The sequence below is a fragment of the Moschus berezovskii genome, chromosome 20 (genome assembly GCF_049115385.1).
Source record: "Moschus berezovskii isolate FMDL1 chromosome 20, NW_MosBer_1.0, whole genome shotgun sequence".
Lineage (NCBI taxonomy): Eukaryota > Metazoa > Chordata > Mammalia > Artiodactyla > Moschidae > Moschus > Moschus berezovskii.
The window spans coordinates 59,691,608-59,713,801 of record NC_142479.1 but is presented as its reverse complement, the minus strand read 5'-3'; the positions used below and the strand labels follow the sequence as shown (position 1 = coordinate 59,713,801).

Here is a 22,194-nt window from a genome sequence, read left to right as displayed (position 1 = left end):
TGGTCTTGTAGAGCATGGGGACTTTTAACTTCCGGAGCACGGGTTCGGCGTGATGACACTGAACCCTAGCGGAGAGCACTGGGATAGGGGCCGTCAGCTCCGGCCCAGGGGCGGTGCTTACGTAATTCTCCCGGCCGCCCCATCTCGCCTCAGCTGGGCGGGGGAGCAGGCGGTCTCGCGCAGTCCTCAGAGCTGTGTCCCGGCCCCGCGCCGCGCGCAGGCGCGGGCCGGCCTCACGCATTTTACGTAACGGCTGGCGGAGGCTACGTGAAGAGTGGCGCGGCGTGACTGAGCTGCCTGGTCAGGCTGTGTCCTACAGGCGTCGGGGCAGTGAAATCGCGGTGACCCGGCAGGCGGTGGGCCGGGACCAGAGGCAGGCGGGATAGAGGCGGCGGCCGCAGGAGCAGTTGGCCGGGTTCTAGTCCCCGGTGCAGGTAGGGCGCGGGCCGTGACACGCTGGTCGGTGGGGCCGGACCGGGCCGAGCGGTGACGCTGAGTTGCGTGGCCTACCCGGGTCCCTATTCCCAGTCCAACTCCTAAGTCCAGCCTTTTGGTGACATGCTTCGATCCCCGCTCCTTCTCGCCTTTCCCGATTTTCTTAAGAACATACCAAACTTTGTCTACTCCAAGTCCCTGTTTTCTGTTGGGAGTTCTGTTCGGGGTGACTTTAGCGGTTTGGGGCTACTTCCAGAACTTTGAGCAAATGCCAACCCGCAGAGCAAAGTTGGAGCGTGCAGCAAGAATAATGGGGCAGAGAACTGATTCTCCGTGTTGGGGAGAGAGTAGACCCAGCTGGTTTAACAGGAGCAGCAACCTCGGTGGTGAATCTTCTCTGCAGGTTTCTAACATAAGACATTTTTATCCAGCGTGTGGAAGGAGACAGGCTGGAATGTCTCCATGATCTCCAGAAGCTTTAGGGTCTGGCCATTGTCAGAAAGGCCCACTCTAAAATGCCAACAAGGGATGATTTCCACACTTAACACTCATCTTTCGTTTATAAGTCCTGACCCAACCACAGCCCACTCCAGTATTCTTGCCTGGGAAATCCCATGGGCAGAGGGGCCTGGAGCTACAGTCCATGGAGTTGCTAAGAGCTGGACACGACTTCTCGACTAAACCAATGGCTGAGACTGCCGAATAAGCTAGGAGAAGAAATCAGACAGGACTTGTCAGTGCCCGTGTGGCCTGTCCAGGGAGTCTTGGGTCTGCCCCTCCGGCAGGGTTTGTGCATTTGAGAAATGAGTTGACAGGTGCCTGCAGAGAGACTTCTGAGACTGAGGGCCAAGGCACAGATGGCTTGGATAATTTTAACCCAAATACCCTTAAAGGGGCTCTGTTACAGTGCTGAGTTATCTTAGAAGTGCTTCTGTGGTGTAAACATTCTAAGTGGAAATTCACAGACCTTTTGGCAGGCAGGCAGTCAGGCTGACTGTGCCAATGTTAACCTGTATTTGCTTCTCTATTTGAAAAAGTTTCAAACACGGATCTAAAAGGGAATACTAAAAATGAAGTATTTTTACATCTTACAGGGCGTTCATAAGGCACAGTGGAAGGAAGTAATGGCAACTGCTATTTATTGTGGGCCTTACATGTGCCAAGCACCTATCTCCTGCCACATCCACTGTAGCCCTATGAGGCTGGAGTGAATGGACATCCCATTTTTGTACCTGGGAAACAGGGATTTAAGTAGTTAGCCCAAGATCATACAGCTGGCAAATGGTAGAGCTGATGTTTTGTTTTGCTTTTAATTAATTAATTTATTTTTGGCTCTGCTGGGTCTTCAGTACTGGGAGGGCTTTTCTCTGGTGTGGTGCTTGGGCTTCTCATTGCGGTGGCTTCTCTTGTTGCCAAGCACAGGCTCTAGGACCTGTAGGCTTCAGTAGTTGCAGCTGCCAGGCTTTAGATCACAGGCTCAATAGTGGTGCTGCACTGGCTTAGTTACTCCAAGGCATGTGGGACCTTCCCAGATCAGGGATTGAACCCGTGTTTCCTGCATTGGCAGGTGGATGCTTGACCAACTGAGCCACCAGGGAAGCCCAGAGCTGATCTAACTCCACCTACATAGGTGCTCCTTTCCATCCTTCTTCCACTTTTGCCCATGAAACTGAAGAGTGCGTGGAGACACAGCACAAACCTGTTCGAGACTGTTGTCAAGAAGACAGCTGTGTTTTCCTGTAAAATGTCCCCTGGTGCTAACCTCAAAGATCAAATGTTGGAAAGCATAGAGTATTGACCTCTCCCTTGGTGGCATTTCTCAAATCATTTGTGCCTTTCAAAATTTATGAACTTCGTCCGATTCTAAGACTGTCGCTTGAGCAGCCGTGAGTAGGAGGGTATTGGGCAATAGCCTTTGATATTGAACCAGTTTCCTTTATGAATTTATGGTGTTGTAAATATGAGGTACAGAATAGTCACGATGCCAGAGCACCGTGAGAGATTAGTCTGTACTCCCTTTTGCCACCCAATCACTCTTAGTGCTCAGCTCCTTGCATCCTGCACCACTTCCTTGCAGTTGTCAATCATGACTAACTAAGTAACCTTTATTTGGAAATTTTTGGTCCATCTTTTACTTGAACTTTCTGCTGCAATTGAAACCAACCTCTGTTTCCTTAGAGACGTGCTTCTTCTTTGGCTTCTGTAACATGATGGCACTTGAACCAAAGTCTCTTTTTCTCCACCCATGCCTTAGTTTCCCGTTCTAATTCTCCCTTCTGCACCCACCTCTTAGCTGTTATGATTTGTTTCAAGATGTTTGGGCGCTTTTTTTTTTTTTAAACTCTTCATACTCCCTGGGGATCTGATCCGTTCTCACACCATCTTATTTCCAACTTAGGCTCATATCCCTGACTCCAGGCTTATATTTCAAACTGCTTCCTTTTCGTCTTTTGTAAAATAAGTTATAATACCTTTTGGGATTGTGGAAATTAAGAGAGAAATGTTAATCATCTAACATACTGCTTGAAAACACTCCAAACCTTTCAGCCGGAACTAAATTTAATTTATTGTCTTCCCCCCAGTTTTTTTTCCCTCCTTTGTTCTTTATCTCAAGGACAGCTTTGTCCAGCTGTTAATTAAGCCAAAACTTGGAATCACCCAGGATCTTCTTTTCCCACATTCTTTATGTTCAGTCCCTTTATTTGACAAATATAGTTTTTAAATACCTGTCCAATCTATTTTCCTGTTCATTCCCAATACCACCGCCAGTTGAGTCATGTTTTATCTTCTGTCTATCTCAGCCACTTCCAGTTTTTCCCACCTCGGGTGCCCTTCTCTGATTCACCTGTGTATGAGCTGTCAGGGTTAAATTGCAGATCTGATTGTGGCACTCTGTTACTTAAATCCTTTAGTTGATTCTCATTATCCATTCGTCTTAGTGTGGTGTTTAAATAAGAACCATCATGTTCTTGGGCTTTCCTGGTGGCTCAGTGGTAATGAATTGGCCTGCCAACACAAGGGACTCAGGTTCACTCCCCAGGTTAGAAGATCCCCTGGAAGAGGGAATCACAACTCACTCCAGTATTCTTGCCTGGGAAATCCCATGGAGGGAGAAGCCTGGTGGACTACAGTCCATGGGGTTGCAAGAGAGTCAGACACAACTTAGCCACTAAACAGCAACATCATCACGATCTGGCCTGTGCTGGCCTGTTTAGCCTCCTTTATCCCATTTGGGTCTGCAAACCCAATGTTCCGGGCTTTTAAAATGTGCTGTTTCCTGCCTCCGTGCTACAGCTGTTCCTCACATTACAGTGCCTTTTCTTGAGTGCGAGAACTATCATTTTATTTTGTAAAGAACATTTTATTACAAAAACATCATAGAAAAATAGAAAAATCATGCAGAATGCCCATACTCCTATCATACGTAATAACTACTATTTATATGTAGATGTCGGAGAAGGCAATTGCAAGCCACTCCAGTACTCTTGCCTAGAAAATCCCATGGATGGAGGAGCCTGGTAGGCTGCAGTCCGTGGGGTCGCTAAGGGTCGGACACGACTGAGCGACTTCACTTTCACTTTTCACTTTCACACATGGGAGAAGGAAATGGCAACCCACTCCAGTGTTCTTGCCTGGAGAATCCCAGGGACGGGGGAGCCTGGTGGGCTTCCGTCTATGGGGTCACACAGAGTCGGACACGACTGAAGTGACTTAGCAGCAGCAGGGAGAGAGTTGAGAAGGGAAGACCATTTAGGATAATACTGTACTTCTTGAGTAGGTTGTGATAACTTGGGTTATCATGGTGGCTTTGGGAATCCAAGAAGGAAACATCAGAATTTGGTGATTGGTTAGATTTCAAAGGGAAAAGAAGATGAGAAATTAGGTATCTCGCTCTTTTCAACAAGTAAGAACTAGAAATATGGGATTGATACTAATATCAAAATAGAGAAATTCAAGTACCTGTTGATTTGGGCAGGGTCAGAATGCAGCCTGAGAGGCAGGCTGTCTGTACAGTCTGCAAACTAAGAATTGTTTTTGCATTTTTAAAGGTGTTTTTTTTTAAAGAATATGCAACAGAGATAGATATGTGGCCCACAAAGCCTATGATATTTACTACTTGATATTTATTACACTATACAGAAAAAGTTTGTAAGGCATCAAAATGGACGTGTCTGTTAGACGTTTGGTGATGTAGGGCTGGTATTTAGATAAAAAGAAAGGAGGACTAGAAATACAGCCTAAATAGATTTAGTGATTGAAATCTAGCTACTGTTCAAACTCTGCCTCACATGCACCCCCCCCTTTTTTGTAGAACCTGACACGTTTGGTAAGATGATGTCATTATCCTTCGTATTTTCATATCATTTGGGACATTTTTGTTGCCAGTCAGATTTCATTATATGAAATGGGCCTATTAATAAAGCTACTTCCTTCAGAGGGTTGTTGTTGCTGCTGCTAAGTTCGCTTCAGTCATGTCCGACTCTGTGCGACCCCATAGACAGCAGCCCACCAGACTCCCCTGTCCCTGGGATTCTCCAGGCAAGAACACTGGAGTTGGTTGCCATTTCCGGTTGTTAAGAGGATTAAATTAGTTGCTCTTTGTAAAGCCTTTAGGACAATATGTAGCACTTTGTGTCTTAAACATTTGATTTGATGGTGATGATGATTTGCACATATAAAGTTGATGTAATGCTGAAGAGCTTTTCTATTTATGTATTATTTTTATTAAAATTAATAAATAATTGCATCTCATTCTTTTATTATTCCTCTTCCCAGTTTTTATATAAAACTTTTTATAGACACTCAAAAAAATGCTTCCTGAATACACAGCATAAATGGAAACCCAACCTAAAAGAATTAAATGACTTGTCCAAGATTTTACAGATAACTAGTGAGAGAGCCCAGACTAGAACCCAGGCCTCTTGAGCCTCACCTTATTGTTGTTTATATAATGCTATCTGAAATGAGTAGTATTCAATAAGAAACCTGGGAGAATCTTAGATTTATTTTTTAACTATTTACAAAATGTGATCAGTATATGTAGAAAAGCAGTCTTTTAGGGTTTTTTGGTTTTTTCTTTTTTTTTTTTGACTCATTTTTAAGGTGCAATGAAAGGCTTCCATGCTTTCTGTGTTGTCCTTTTGATATTTGGGAGTGTCTCTGAAGCCAAGTTTGATGATTTTGAGGATGAGGAAGACATCGTAGAGTATGACGATAATGACTTTGCTGAATTTGAGGATGTCGCCGAAGATTCTGTCACTGAATCTCCTCAGCGGGTGATCACCACTGAAGATGATGAAGATGAGACCACTGTGGAGTTGGAAGGGCAGGATGAAAGCCAAGAAGGAGACTTTGAAGATGCAGATACACAGGTAAAGCTGCTTTTTCACTGATTTCTCGGGAAATTGGAAGGATGGGACATGGTGTAACTAGCACTTAGGGAGACCTTTACTCTCTGGTATGTTCGTTTTTATTCAGCAGGTGGAGCTCTTCTAAATGTTTGTGGTTCTTTGCCACCTTTTATATTCAACAAAGAATGAATTGTATTTTTCTCCTCTATGGAAAGCCCTGGGGGGGGAGTGGGCTAGATGTGTATTGGTGTGTGGGTGGGTGGAAATTGTGTCATTTCGAACCCAGGGTTCAAATGCATGGAGAGTTGTCATTTGTTTAAAATATGTCATATCTCTGTGTCCTGTGCTTGCTGTTTTCATGCTCTGTTTTCCTCTACAAATGTTGCCTGTAAAAATGAGATAAAATTGCTCATGACATTTATGGGGGAAACAGATTGTGCCTTGTTTTTGTAGGAGGGAGATACCGAGAGTGAACCATATGATGATGAAGAATTTGAAGGTTATGAAGACAAACCAGATACTACTTCTAGCAAAAGTAAAGACCCAATAACAATTGTTGATGTAGGTATATAGATTTTGAATCCCAAAATGACAAACAAAATATCTTGCTGTCATTAATCTCAGGAATATAATTAGTGACATGCAGCTGGTGTTGCTGTAATCCTGGGAGCCATGGAAGAGTTTGACGTCAGTTCCTCTGATAACGCTGTGCACATAGAGAAGCAGCCCCTCCATTTTTATTTTAGTCTTCCTAGTTTTATTTGCCAAGGAATGAAGCGGATAGACTTTGGGTTTATTTGGGGGATGGGGCTCAGAATCAAGATAAATACAGAAGGGTTTTCTAGCTTTTCATCCTGTTTGATCATCCTCAGATTTCCTCAAAAAATCTTTTACAAAAATGACCTAGAACACCGAAATGGGCCTATTTTTCAAAGTATAACCATATTCAGTGACAGTTATCTAAAGTATCCACTTCCATGTATGGATATTGTCCTTCTCCTTCATCCCTTGAGTTAACTTTGTCCTTCAAAGCCTCAGGCAACATTAAATGGAATGACTCTCCTTCCTCAGGTTCCTGCACACCTCCAGAACAGTTGGGAGAGTTATTATCTGGAGATTTTGATGGTGACTGGTCTGCTTGCCTACATCATGAATTATATCATCGGGAAGAATAAAAACAGTCGCCTTGCTCAGGCCTGGTTTAATACTCACAGGGAGCTTTTGGAGAGCAACTTTACCTTAGTAGGTAAGTTAAGCTAATACAGGTCTAGCCACCTGCTTGAAAAATGCATGGTAAGAACTGCTTATTGCTGTCAGTGTCAGCATCTAACTGCTTTCCTGCACTGTGAAAAGGATGCTTTTTTTCCTCTCTCAACGATCCCTTTTTTGTTAGATTTTGCATAATGAATACATTGCATTTATGAAATAATTTTCTCATCTTTCATTATTCATCATTTGCTATGCAGCTTCAAATAGAATTGAGGTAATCAGTGTTATCAAAACAAGTTGATAAAAATGTAGCCAACAGCAAAGAGTTTTGACATTTTTAGTAGCTTGTGAAATGCTTTCAATTCATCTTTGAGAAGTCCTTCAGAATTCTTTCAGGTTTTAGGCACTTTGGTTTGAGATCCACTGCAGAGGTGTACTTAGCATGCATGCCTGCAGAGGTGTGCACTGGAGAACCTCAGAGGAGGCCCTGTCATTGTGTAGGGCAGGGGATAAGGTGGACTCATCCCTCTTCACCTCTGTTTGGCTTTAAGCACTTTATTTCCCTTTGATAGTAAGCAGGTATCCACCTCTTCTGCTCTTTAGTGGGACTGTATACTCTGTTTCCTGAGTGCTTTGCATACATTGTTTCTTATTCAATCTTTAGAACAAAATTGTCAGTTGGATATAGTTTCTATTTTCCTAAAGAGGAAACTGAAGTCCAGAGATGTTAAAACTTGTCTAAGCTATTCAGTTGCAACCATGATATATTAGAACCTAGTCTACCTACTTACAAAATCCATGCTTTCCACAATAGTATACTCTTTCAGTACTTTTTGACCTGGAAATTAGGAAAAATATAAGCAGCCTTTAATGTCTTCATTTCCTCTGGTGTGTTTTTAGTTCGTGTATCAGTCTACTTTACCTTATAAGGTTGGACATGTTTTTTGGTACACTTAATGAATTAAATGAAGAGAAGAAATGACTAAAATTTGAGCTTTTTCTAGTTCTAAAATTGGAGAAGGAAATGGCAACCCACTCCAGTATTCTTGCCTGGAGAACTCTGTGGACAGAGGAGCCTGGTGGGCTATAGTCCATGGGATCACAAAGAGTTGGACACGACTGAGTGACTTAACACTTTAACACACACTCGCTCTAAAATACAACTCTTAATACCAGTTTTATTTTGCTGCTGAAAAGCAAACTTGGATAAAGTTAACTGAAAGGAGACATAATGAGGGAGTGCTGACTAGTTAGTACTAATGATATTTTTTATTCAGTACATAGGTTTTGTTTTTGTTTTTTCATTTTAAAAAACTTTTGGCAAACATTTAAATTGACTTTGTTCTATTTTGTACCTGTTCTTGGGATATTTATACTCCAAGCTGGATGTCATTAACTGATAAGGACACACAAGTAATGCTAGAGTCCATAATTTTTGAATGGCAACAATAAGAAGTAAAAGGAATAATGCCCATCTCTTGTAACCTATGTGTAAAGGAGAGTTCTATAAGATAGCAAAGTATTGCTCACCTAAAGTTACCGTCATGTTGGAGTCAGAGTAGAAGAGAGTGTGGTGATTAGGCCCAACATTTCCAGCGGATCATGGTAAGTGGTTTTACCCCCAGGGGATGATGGAACCAACAAGGAAGCCACCAGCACAGGAAAGCTGAACCAGGAGAATGAGCACATTTACAACCTGTGGTGTTCTGGCCGGGTGTGCTGTGAGGGGATGCTTATCCAGCTGAGGGTAAGTGGGGAACTTCCGGTGCAGTGTATGTATTCCTGTCATTTTTTCCAGCGTGATCTTTCAAAGCCTGTAAGTTCAGTGTCTTGGTTTCTTCATACTTGACTTAAAATAAGATCTAAAAATCATCTTTGGGGAATTACCTGGTGGTCTGGTGGTTAGGGCTCTGCGCTTCCACTACAGGGGGCCTGGGTTCAATCCCTGGTCAGGGAGCTAAGATCGTGCAAGCTGTGCAAGCAAATAACTAAGTATTGTCTTTTTACTGACTGGCTAATGTAACATGTATTTTATGAAGCATGTGCGTTCCCTTCTAAGGTCTTTTCCTTATAGCAAGTAGAAGTTGCAATTGTTCTCTTGGGTTTCTTTTTTCTTGTTTTCTAGTTCCTGAAGAGGCAGGACTTACTGAATGTCCTGGCCCGGATGATGAGGCCAGTGAGTGATCAAGTGGTAGGTATTCGTCGCCTGGTTTTCTCTGTACAGATTGGCTCCTTCACATCTTAGAGCTTGTTCCATTTCTTGCCTGGATTATACTTGGACTTTGTGACAACTCGTGTCCCTTGTCCCCTCCAAAATGGAACCTTTTCTGTTTAGAGAGATCATGTTCCACTCAATGTGCAACTGCAACTGGGGGTGCGGGGTGACCCAGGAGCTACAAATAATATCTGGTTAATAAGGGCTGTATCAATAATATACAATATTTTGTATATTTTTATTGGACTGAAACTCAATTGTTATTTAAAAGCTCTCTTTTTTTTGTTGTTGCAAACCTGTTTATATAATTGTTCTAATATGGCAACAGATGATTTAATCCACACATTTTTAGTCTCATCAATTAAAACTCAAGGAAGTTTTGCTGCATCTTCAGCATCTTTTTCATAGAAATTATTCTTTATTGTGTTGTGTTAATCAGTTTTAGTTCTTTCCTGAGGTAGATTTAATCTTTGCTTTTTCTCTGAGCCAGGCAGCCTTTTACCGTTTTTTGTTGGTTTTGTTTTTTTATTTTTACTGCTGCAATGATAAACAACCTCAGCAAACAGGAAGTTCTTTATATTTTTAAGCCCTTTTATCAGGAGGGTTCTGCTTAAGGTGTTACTTTGTGTAGTTTCCCCTCAGTGATCAAAGGGTAGAAACCTTTTCTTTAGCAGCTGCCATCTTGTCAGATCTTTGCCATATCTCCCTCTGTTAACATGTCCTTCATCCTCATATATACTGGTAAATTTTGACCTAAACTTTTAAAGAGTTAATAAAAGAAACAGGACCATGTTTTATCACATCAGACTCTTCAGGTTTATAACTTTATCTCTCTGGTCCAATGTAGAGTATTAAAAACTGTTTAACTTGCTTCTGGGGTGTTTCCAATGCTAGCAACCAGTTCTCTGACTCTCCAGATGCCAGCAGGGTGGCCAGTAATTCACTTCAGTTCTGATACTGTCTGCCTGGAGTTGGTGCCAGACCCACAAGTTAAAGGTCTTAGACCCACAAGATTGCCCACACTTCAGATGCCAGTTGCAGGTCCCAGGCCACCAGACGTCTGATCCAGCTATAAATCTATAGAGTTCCCACAGCCCTCCCCTCAGAGTCAATAATTTGCTGTAATAGCTCACAGAACGCAGGAAAACACTTTACACGTACCAGCTTATTGTAAAGGATGAAGTTCAGAAATAGCCAAATGGAAGAGAGGCGTGGGGCAAAGTATGGGAGTGGGGTGATGCACAGAGCTTCCATGCATCTGGAGCTTAGGCCCCTCTTCCCAGGGCCATTCAGGCTTTGGCAGAATTCAGCTTCCTGTGGTTGTTGGTTCCCATTTTCCTGCTAGTTGTTGCTGGGAACCATTCTTAGCTTCTCGAGGCATTCTCAGGCACTTGCCATGTCGTCTGGCTCCCACCCCTCCCTCCCCTGCCCCCCTGCCCCCTGCCCCCCTGCCCCATTGCCCTTTCACACTTTGACTCTTTCTTCAATTAGGGCCCAGTCCCTTCTGAGGACTCCCTTAATTATGTCAGTCCACCTGGGGTGGGGGGTGGTGTCCCTTTTGAGTAACTCAGAGTCAGCTGATAGGGACCATCTTCCAAGTATCACAATATCATGGGAGCAATAATACCACATTCCCAAGTCCTGCTCATATTCAAGGGGAGGATGTGGCAGTTGGCAGCAATCTTGGAGGCTGTCTTAGAAATCTGCCTATCATAGAACCTAATAGGTCAGGTGTTTTTTTTTTTTTTAAGCAAATAAAAGTAACTATGAATGATGAAGACATGGATACCTACGTGTTTGCTGTTGGCACTCGGAAAGCCTTGGTGCGACTACAGAAAGAGATGCAGGATCTGGTATGTCAGGTTCTTCTAACTCAAATAATATGCAGAAACTGAGTCTCTTTATTACATAAAAGTTCAACTTCAGGGCATAAGATAATTATATAACTTGAACAGTTGTATCACTTTGAAACAGGTCAGTACCTATTCTCTTGAGAAAAGAAGTTCCTGTGCACAATCAAATATCATGTCTTACTTTCAACCACTTTTTCCTCTAGAGTGAGTTTTGTAGTGACAAACCTAAGTCAGGAGCGAAGTATGGACTGCCTGACTCCTTGGCCATCTTGTCAGAGATGGGAGAAGTCACAGACGGAATGATGGACACAAAGGTAAAGACGATAGAAACATACATTTGCAGACCTTGGCCACGTACAGGGCCACCTCCCTGAAAGTTACACTGTACAGATTCGTAATTTTATCTTCCTTTCCCACACAACCATTAAAATACCTTCCTTAAACACTAGACTAACTTGTCAAAAAGGCAATTTTATCAGCCAAGAAGTTCCCTAAACCAAAAATCAGTTGTCCCTAGGATTGCTAATGGCATTCAGACTTTTTGGAAAAGGACTACAACTTTAATCCTTATCACCATGTCATTCAGTACTTTTAAGTTTCAGTTAGTATAGAAAATGCGTATAGGGATTTCCCTGGTGGTCCAGTGACTAATACTTTGTGCTGCTAATCCCCAGGGGGCCTGACTTCAATCCCTGCTCAGGGAACTAGATCCCACATGCCAGAAGTAAAGATCCTGCATGCAGCAATTAAGACTAGACACAGCCAGATAAATAAATAAACTATTTTTTTTTCTCCTGGTTGTATATGGTAGCAGCACATCTTACTATCATAAAAATATAAGATAGCGGAAAGTTCTAAATGTAAGTTCTGGGTAATATGGTTGTGAAAAATCCTGCAAAATAGTTTAGATTTTATGTTCATGCTTTCATTTGTATTTTTCTTTTTTTTTTTTTGGGAGGTGCGGTATGGTTGCTTTTTTCATTTGTATTTTGGATACATTTTTCAGCTGCTTATCAGTAGGAAGACTTTTGATCATTGCTGTGACTAAAAAAGGTACTAGTTTCATTGTAAAGCTTTAGGCTTCATGACATTGTGCAAAAGTAAGGAGGATTAAAGAATGAATATCTTTATGAAAAAAGGGAGTTGCATCAAACCTACTTTTAAAAAAATAATTTTCTTTATTTCAGATGCTTCACTTTCTTACACATTATGCTGACAAGATTGAATCCATTCATTTTTCAGACCAGTTCTCTGGTCCAAAAATTATGCAAGAGTACGTATGAGATAAAAATATTGATCAGTTTTCTTCACTAGCTTTCTGTGTTGAAATACCTGCAAGGTGCTTCTGCAATTACCCTTTCCAAATGAGTTTTCCTTTGCTTTGACTGCATGCATCGTGAAGGTAATTGAAAACCTATGGGAAACAATTAAATAAGCCCCCTCTGTTTGCATGTGTCACTGCATGTAGGCATCACCCACTCAGTGAGGTAAAGGAGAATCTTACAGACTGGCTGGTACTAAGAAAATACAACTAGTAATCTCTGTCTTTAATAGTCTAGGGTTTGTTTGTTTTTTTTAATTTATGATGTGAATCTGTGATGTCTGACTTGTGTTTGATTGGTTGCAAATGTAAGCATTTTGTAATTCATGGCCTTTTCTGGCTTCCTTCTTTAATGGTTGGGTGAATATATTCTTTCTAGTATATTATCAGACACCCTTAATGCTTGTAAAGTTTCTGGCTTTATAAAAACATTGTTCAGACATAAATATTCAGGACTTAAATTTGTTGTTTGATTTCACACCCGATCTCAGGAGAGCACATTTAAGTTTACCCTTGGTGTAGAATTGGTTCTGACCTAAATTTTTGGCTAAGGACTGTGGAGTTGAGTACTTTTTAAAAAGCCAGTTTGGATTTTAGTTTTGTGTCAAAATCACCAAGATAATCAAAATTGCCTATGCCTGTAGATAGCATTGGAGAAGGCAATGGCAACCCACTCTAGTACTCTTGCCTGGAGAATACCATGGACGGAGGAGCCTGGTAGGCTGCAATTCATGGGGTCGCTGAGAGTCGGACACGACTGAGCGACTTCACTTTCACTTTTCACTCTCATGCATTGGAGAAGGAAATGGCAACCCACTCCAGTTTTCTTGCCTGGAGAATCCCAGGGACAGGGGAGCCTGGTGGGCTGCCGTCTATGGGGTCGCACAGAGTCGGACACGACTGAAGTGACTTAGCAGCAGCAGCAGCTAGATAGCATTACATCATCCTTACCTTGCTCAACTCAGTAATGATACTGTGGGCAAAGTATCACATTGCAGATTCATGGAGCATCTTATATGGGGTGGGGATATGGAAGGTTGAAAGTCAAAGATTACAAGAGGAATCTTTGGTGAGTCAGAACTGAATTATTATATGCTACAGTAGATTATTTCTAAATTTATTCTGATCCTGACTCAAAAACAATAGCCTTCATTATAGGAAGATAGATAAAGAGTTGGAAATAAAACTTAAAATCCATCAAAATGAAAAGGTTTTAAAATATGGGCCTCATATTTAAATATAGGCTCATTTCTGGCTCCCCAGGTGAGATGAAATATATCCTGCCTGGAGGGGACATCACTGGAGGTGTTCAAGGATAGGATAAAGATCACTTGGGAATGCATCCATCAGATAGACGAGAGGACCAGATGACCTGTAAAGCTCCTTCGGTCTCTGAGATTGTATTTGACTTGGGGATGCCAAGACAAATACTGTGGTGATTATTTGCAGGTATCTGTTCATCTAAGTGAACTGTGTGACTTATGTGCGTGGAAAGTCTCTCTCTTATGTTCTTTCTAAATAGCCTTTTCTTTTATGACAGGGAGGGTCAGCCCTTAAAGCTGCCTGACACTAAGAGGACACTATTGTTTACATTTAATGGTAAGTGTTCTACTTCCTGAGTTCTTTGTTTTCTGTGAGATGATCTTAAGGAGAGTATGACTTCTTTCTGAAAGATAGCAATAAATAACTACAATAAAACTAACCCCATGCCAGCATCTTGGTTATTAGGTTTCTTCAATAAGAGATCCTTGTATATATTTTGGAGAAGGAAATGGCAACCCACTCCAGTGTTCTTGCCTAGAGAATCCCAGGGAAGGGGGAGCCTGGTGGGCTTCCATCTATGGGGTCACACAGAGTCGGACACGACTGAAGTGACTTAGCAGCAGTATATATTTTAATTTCTATTTGCTGCTGCAATTTAGCTGTCTAAGAAACTTAGAGAAAGGAGCCTATTAATATAAAAAGAAAAAGCTAATACCAGAAGTCTGAATGCTGCCATTAACTCAATAAGTAAATGGTTTTGTTTTCCAGTGCCTGGCTCAGGTAACACTTACCCAAAGGATATGGAGGCTTTACTACCCCTGATGAACATGGTGATTTATTCTATTGATAAAGCCAAAAAGTTCCGACTCAACAGAGAAGTAAGACTTTGTTTTTATTATAAGTTGGAGCCTCTTTTTCTTGTTCCCCTCCCCCTTTTGGGGGCAGCGGGAGGAAGGGGTCATCTTTTGCTTATTTCAGTGATTTTATCTTTGCTAGCTGGCTTGAAACTGCTCAGTGGGAGTGGTTTTATGAAAGAATACTGAATGGGATTTTGTTTCTGCTGGACTGAAATGGATTTCTGATGAATTGCTTTGTTTCCTGGGGAAAGGGCAAACAAAAAGCAGACAAGAACCGAGCTCGAGTGGAGGAGAACTTCTTGAAGCTGACACATGTGCAGAGACAGGAAGCAGCCCAGTCTCGGCGGGAGGAGAAGAAAAGAGCCGAGAAGGAGCGAATCATGAATGAAGAAGATCCTGAGAAGCAGCGCAGGCTGGAGGTAAGACAGACTTTTCTTATTGCTGGGATAAAACATTTATAGGGGAATGCCTGTTGGCGCCATCTTGGCTGTTAAATTCTGTGTAGGAATGTGCACAGGCTAAAAGCTTAGCATTTTCTCAGCATTTGGGACAGTTAGCACTATAAAAAAAAAATGGAGGAATAATCTTCCCTGTTCAAACCGTGTTAGATTGAGTCTCGATCCTGGTGAATGATATGAATTATTCTGTTCCCAGCACAAGCCCTTTCTGAAAGTTCCACTATCATCTTTCAGGCCAAACATGTACTGAGGTAGAAAGAAATTAGGAATTTTAATAAAAGCCAACCATTTGCACCTATGGTCCAAATAAACTTGTTTTATAAAATTTCTATTTTGATTATAGATTAGAGAATTCTAATATTTTTTCTTTGTATTTTGTTTTCTATTTTGTACACAGCTAGAATCTCAAACTTAAGAGTTGCTTTTGTTTTAGGATTTTTTAAAAATTTAATTGGAGGATAAGTGTTTTACAATGTCATGTTGGCTTCTTCCGTACAACAACATGAATCAGCCAGAAGTATACGTATGTCCCCTCCCTCTTGCGCCTCCCTCACCCCCATCCCACCCCTCCAGGATGTCACAGAGCACCACCTCCAGCTTCCTGTGTTATACCAAATTCCCACTAGCTGTCTGTTTTACATACGATAATGTATGTGTTTCAGTGCTACTCTCTGTTCGCCCCACCCTCTCCTTACCCTGCTGTGTCCAAAGCCTGTCCTGTCTGTGTCTATTCCAGCCCTGAAAATAGGTTTGTCAGTACTATATTTCTAGATTTCACATATGTGTGTTAATACATGAACATTTTTTTTTCTGACTTTTCTCTGTATAACAGTCTCTAGGTTCATCTACCTCACTAGAACTGACTCAAATGCTTTCCTTTTATGGCTGAGTAATATTCCATTGTATATATGTACTGTAATTTCTTTATCCATTCATCTGTAATGGACATCTAGGTTGCTTCCATGTACTAGCTATTGTAAATACTGATGCACTGAACATTGGGGTACATGTTTTTTTTTCAGTTATGGTTTTCTCAGGGTATATGCCCAGTAGTGGGATTGCTGGGTCATATCATGGTTTTATTCCTAGATTTTTAAGGAATCTCCATGCTGTTCTCCATAGTGACTGTATCAATCTACATTCCCACGAACAGTACTTGAGGGGTCCCTTTTCTCCACACCCTCTCCAGCATTTATTGTTTGTAGAATTTTTCATGATGACCATTCTGACCAGTGTGAGATGGTACTTCATTGTGGTTTTGATTTGCATTTCTCTAATGATGAGCGATGCTGAGCATCTTTTCATGTGTTTGTTGGCCATCTGTCTGTCCTCTTTGGAGAAATGTCTGTTTTTAGGTTGTGGTATGTTGTGTTTCAAACATTAACATGTTCTCAGATTTTGCACTTGCCATAGTCTAGCTCTAAAATTTTAAACCTTGTAAATGCTAGTCAAAAAAAGAGAAAAAGTGAGTCTTGGGAAATGTGAATTTTCATGAGAATAACCTCAAGAATTGAAGAAAATACTTGGAAGTGGAGGAGGCAAGCTGCCAAGAAAAAATGAGCCCTCGTGTGGTATTTTAGTTGCCGTTAAGGGTCATGCCATCGGGTGAAGTGACCAGAATACCACAGGCCTCTCATCCTATCTATTCTTATCATTTTGCTTTTGATTTGGTTTGGTTTAGTTGATGGATATTTTTCCCCTGAAAATAGAGCTCTGTGTTTGTGCAGTCTTCTTTATAAATATAATTGGCTTTTTAATAGATGCGCAGATACACAGGAAGAATTTACATGGACTCATTAATAGATAATGCCTTTCATTTTTCTATGAAAAAAAAAAGTTCTCCAAATATCTCTAGGGTTTGAAACTATAATAGGCTTAAGAAAAAGGGAGGCCCAGAACTTAAGTCAGATTGTAAGTTGCTTGTAGGTATAAACCATGTGTTTTTTTGGAACCACCACTTTGTAATATCTAGCTAGGCCTAGTTATCTTATCAGAAGATCCAATGAATTAAATGGGAAAGGAGCTTACGAAAATCCTGTAATGAATTTCTGGCTTGAATGGCTCATGTATATATATGATCTTGACTTTTTTGCCACTGCTGGTGGAGCTTTGCTTGTTTTGTTTTGCTCCATATTTAATTTAAAAAACTATAGAGAAACATATACACAGATATTGGGACTTCCCAGGTGGCGCTAGTGGTAAAGAGCCCACCTGCCAGTGCAGGAGACTCAAGAGACGTCGGTTCAATCCCTGGGTCAGGACGATCCCCTGGAGAAGGGCATCGCAACACACTCCAGTATTCTTGCCTAGGAAATCTCATGGAGAGAGCCTGGCAGGCTACAGTCCATAAGGTCACAAAGAGTTGGACACGACTGAAGTGACTGAGCACACACTCAAGCATATTCCTAATTCCTAAATAAAAATATGATAAAAATTCTCCATCAGACATTATGGATTGAAAGGTGTTGGGCTCAGGCGTAAAGGCTTTGCTAATAAGAGATTCTTAAATAATAACCCGATCAAACAAGATCTTAAGGTTTTCTGAACTGAAATATAAATCCTTTGCAGATACATATATTATGATGAAAGTTGGGCTACTGTTTCTTGTATTTGGGAAAAATCAGAATAACAAAGTCTGAATAAGTATACTATCTAATTTTGCTCTATAAAGATTTTCGTTACTTTTATTTCAAGTTAATTTTCATTAACCAACATGCATATTAGCAATTCTTATAACTATCTTCTGAAATGTTATTTGTGGTGTTAGCCTAAACAGTATAGGCAGTATTCGGTTCTGATATTTTTTTTTTTTTAAACAAGTACTTAAATCTTAGTTTGGATTCCCTCTTTCTTTTTAGGAAGCTGCTTTGAGGCGTGAGCAAAAGAAATTGGAGAAGAAGCAAATGAAGATGAAACAAATCAAAGTGAAAGCCATGTAATAGCCATCCCAGAGAGCTAAGTCCTAATGCCAGCTTTAAGTTCAAAATTCAGAGGAAACAAAAGCTACCAGTTCGTTTCTCATCTTAAAGTTTCCCAGTGACTGAGAAATCCTTATTTCATTACCTGTTCTGTTTTGGCTTGGAGTTTTACAGAGGTTATAGATACATTGGAAGGAGTCTGTTTCAGTCATTTTCTTCCAGATAATCAAATTATTTTGATTATTTTATAAAAGGAATGATATACGAAATCTGTGTAGTTTTAAAACATTTTAAAAATTATAACATGAATCATCAGTACTTTTAGTGCTTGATATTTGAAGAAATATCATGAAATTTATAGATATATAATTAGATTGTTGCTTTTTTGTTTAAGCTAGGCCATTGAAATGGCTATGAAGATTGACTATAAACCGCAGTTCCACAAATAACAATTGGAATTACACAATAAACATTTCTTGGTATTCTCTTCTGTGTCTACATTAAACTTATGAAAAATAATACAATTTAGAACACTGTATGTGGTACTGAAATTTCAGGGACTCAACAGTCTAGTTCAGTATATGTTTATAGGTGGGAAGTGCTTATGACAATATCATAAGATATCTGTAGGCTTTAGGATATTTACATGTACATGGAAACTTCTAGTGATAGGAAGAATAGGAGCACGGTTTTCTCCTTACCTGATACAATGAGCTCATGACAATGTGAATGCTGTATTTTAAGTGGCTGTATGTTTTCTTGAGTAACAAATGCATGAAAAATTACCTGCTTCACCTAGGTGAGATCAGTGGTCTGCGTGAAGTCAGCAAACGTTCTCCTTGGTTCCTGCAACCTTTCGGATGTTCATGGAGAAGCTCTGTACTCTTACGGCTGTGTCCCTGTGCTTCTCCTCTGCTTTTATCTCTTCCACAGTTGAGGCTGGGTATATTTCTTCAAAAAAGTAGCCATGAATATGCATAAATATACTTTTTAACATGAGCTTTCTAAACTATAGAGAGTTCTTCCTGCCTCTTGAGGAAGGAACTCTTGGGGGAGAGGCCCATCTGTTCTGCACAAGCATTTAGCTTGTTCAGATCTCTGCATTTTATAAATGCTTCCTACTAAGAAAGCATTTTTTAAAGTCACGGCTTGTACCAGGTAATTTTTGCTGGGGCTGGGAAAGGGTTGGGTTTTTTGTGGGAGAGGGGTGGGTGGGTATTTTTTGTTGATGCTTTATGTGCCGGTGTGTTCCGAGGCAATAACAAGTTGCTGTGAAAACAGCATGTGCTGCTGCCTTTGTAACTGCATGGAAACTCTCCACATGGGTTTTTCTCTAGGTCAGTGCAGAAATGTGTAAGCTAGGAGATGCAAATGTAGTATTTTTTTAACAGTTCATGAAATTAAGTTATTAAAGATTAAAAAAATAAGATAAAGTTGAATTACTTTAATGCTATATAATTCTCAAATTAGCCTTGTTTTACAAACCTTTAATCTGCATTTTAGAAATCAAAGTTGATATGCTTAGCTGTCTTTTGATTAATAAAAGCTTTCTTAAAGTCCCACACATTTGGACCATGGCAGCTAATTTTGTAATTTAAGCATTAATATGAACTACCTATGGACATATATTAAACTAATTGACAAAAGTCTCAGAGTGCCGCCTTTACTTTTCTGGGGTTTCCCTACAAGATTATAAGCCCATAGGAATGTTGTCTTTGTTCAGTAAAAGTCAGCACTGAAATGCTTTTCCGTCAAAAGAGTTGGCATTGACAATAATCCTTTTGTTGTTTAGTTGCTAAACTGTGTCCAGCTCTTTGTGATTCCATGGACTGCAGCACACCAGGCTTCCCTGTAATTGTTAGCAGGTTTTGGTTTTGGAGTTTGTTTTTGTTTCTTGGCCTTGCTGCGTGGTTTGCAGGATCTTAGTTCCCCAACTGAGAATCAGACCCATGCCCTTGGCAGCAAAAGCGTGGAGTCCTAACCACTGGACCCCCGCTCCTAATTCCCACCAGTTGTTTATAGAATGTTTTCTATTTTTAGAGCCCTATTAATAGGCTTCTCCCCCAAAATCCCCCACTAAAGTTAAGACACCATTGTCTCTTCTGTGACTGAGAGGACAAAAAAAGGAGAATGTTGTTGACTGTCACATGTTAGAAAACCACTAAGCCTTCCAATCTCGTCTGCATTGCCTGGGCATTTAGCAGTACGGCAACAAGTGCTGGACTGGAAGATAAAGACTTGGTTTTTAGTGCCAGCAAAACCAGTTACTAATCCTTTGACTTTGGGTAAGTCACTAACCTCTTTGAGTCTCGTTCTTCCTTTTACAAAGTAAGGATAGTAATTATTTTCTCTACCTGCCTCACATGTAGGTCAACACCAAGAGGTAATACGTGCAAAATTCTCCTGTAAATGATAGCACTATAAAAGTGTATCATCTATTTTTGCTTTATTGTTTTGCATTTCTTTCTCTCAGTGGAAAGCAAGCAGATCCTTTCAGAGTTCTCTAAGTTATAGATATAACGTGTGTCTACACAAAACATGACAAAGTTTATTGGGATGGGGGGCAGTAGTTTACAATTCTGTTTCCTTAATGATAGAACCTTTCCTTGTCAGGCACCAATGTGAAACTTTTCTTTAAATGGGACAATTGGCATTCTCATTCCACCCATCCAATAGGAATTGGAAATTGGAGAATTATTTAGAGCTGTGTTGTACAAGGACCTATTCGTTTTGGTGCAAGGGACGAAATACTGTACTTTATCATTCCAGCTTCTTTTTAAGTTTTGGCCTCTACTCATTTTAAATGATTTGAAAAGAGATAAGAGAGAGGAGACAGTTACACTCCTAAAAGTGGCTTCTATTACAGACTGCTAAAACAATAGTGAAAAATACTGCTTTTCTTAGTGTTTGGAATTTGGTAATGGGCCAAAGATTTATTTGCATTTGGATAAGTGTGATGGTTTTATCTTTGTGCAAGTTGAATGTCATCATCTCAGCTGTGACCTGAGAAGTGATACAAATTTCAGAAAAAAGTTTTATGTTTTTTTCCCCCTAAAAGGAAGAACTGGTCTATTACTGTATTGCTTTTAATGGATATACTAGGTTTTATTTTCATCTTTTAAAATTAATTGTCCTCTTTAATTCCACCTATTTGCTTTTCCAAATAGTGTAACTTTTATTTCTTTAAAAGATACCCAGGCCTTTTAAAGTATTTAGTTCCATATAAGTATTTAGGTTACTGGTTATATCAACTTTGCTTTCCTATCACATTTTCAACTCAAATGCTTAAATAGCTTTCTTTTGCCTTTTTCTTGCATGTACTTATATTACTTACCAAGGTTGAAGCGAAGCTAGAATTGAAGCCAGTTTTCTGCTTCAGGAAAGAGCTCTGAGTTTGTGGGTTGCGACCCAGGTGCTGTCATAGTGTCGTAACAAGTCTCTTTCCTCATCTGTAAGTGGGCATCATCTACTCTCTCCTTTCTGAAATGCCCGTTCAGAGGATCATATTAGATCATAGGTATAAAGTGCTCAAGACTTCCTAGGCGGCACTAGTGGTAACGAACCGGCCTGCCAATGCAGGAGACACAAGAGATGCAGGTTTGATCCCTTGGTCTGGAGGAGGGCATGGAAACCCACTCCAGTATTCTTGCCTGGAGAATCCCAGGGACAGAGGAGCCTAGCAGGCTACAATCCATAGGGTCGCAAACAATCAGACACGACTGAAGCGACTTAGCACACATAAAGTGCTTTGACATATAAAATGCTCTATAAATTAAATAATGCTGCTCAACTTGTTAAACTACACATCATAAGCATTTCCAGCTGTCACGCAAGTATTCTAGGCAATTAGTTTTACTGTTCTCACAATTAATTTATGTGCTGTCCTGAAGACGGCATTGCAGTCAGTGCTCATCAGTTCATCTCCATTCCTCTAGGCTTCAAGCAAATTTCAGAAGGCTCCAGAAATCTTGAAGAGTCCTAGCCCTTATTATACATAAGTGAGAAGCATTATGGTGCTTGCGCACCCCAAAACTCGTAAGTCAAAAGCAAAGCAAGAAGACACTCAGTTTGTAAACTTGCAAAATTGGCCTTTCATTACACCAGTTTTCTAAGTTATCTGGATTTAGGAGACCTTTCTGCAAGGAAATTTGCTCCTTTAAACAGTCTAGACCAAAGATTCGCAAACTAGCTTTTGTGGGCAGTCATGAAGATGGTGAGATCTTTTAGCCCCTTGACCAACTGACATCCAGCTAGAAAATGACGTAGCTACAGGGCTGGCTATCAAATGGGAAGTACTTCTGTGTTTAAATTCCC

General features: G+C 40.6%; 1 protein-coding gene across 1 annotated transcript; it reads left to right on the top strand.

Moving 5' to 3' along the window:
• The first annotated feature begins 180 nt into the window (after window positions 1–180).
• On the top strand, window positions 181–19,534 carry CCDC47 (coiled-coil domain containing 47). The gene is made up of 13 exons (XM_055408193.2): window positions 181–434; window positions 5,539–5,807; window positions 6,240–6,347; window positions 6,858–7,032; window positions 8,621–8,742; window positions 9,121–9,186; window positions 10,962–11,063; window positions 11,267–11,377; window positions 12,251–12,336; window positions 13,925–13,983; window positions 14,416–14,525; window positions 14,756–14,923; window positions 17,821–19,534. Exons 2-13 carry the CDS (start codon window positions 5,544–5,546, stop codon window positions 17,899–17,901), a joined length of 1,452 nt encoding a protein of 483 aa, XP_055264168.1. The 5' UTR covers window positions 181–434; window positions 5,539–5,543; the 3' UTR covers window positions 17,902–19,534.
• The last annotated feature ends 2,660 nt before the right edge of the window (window positions 19,535–22,194 follow it).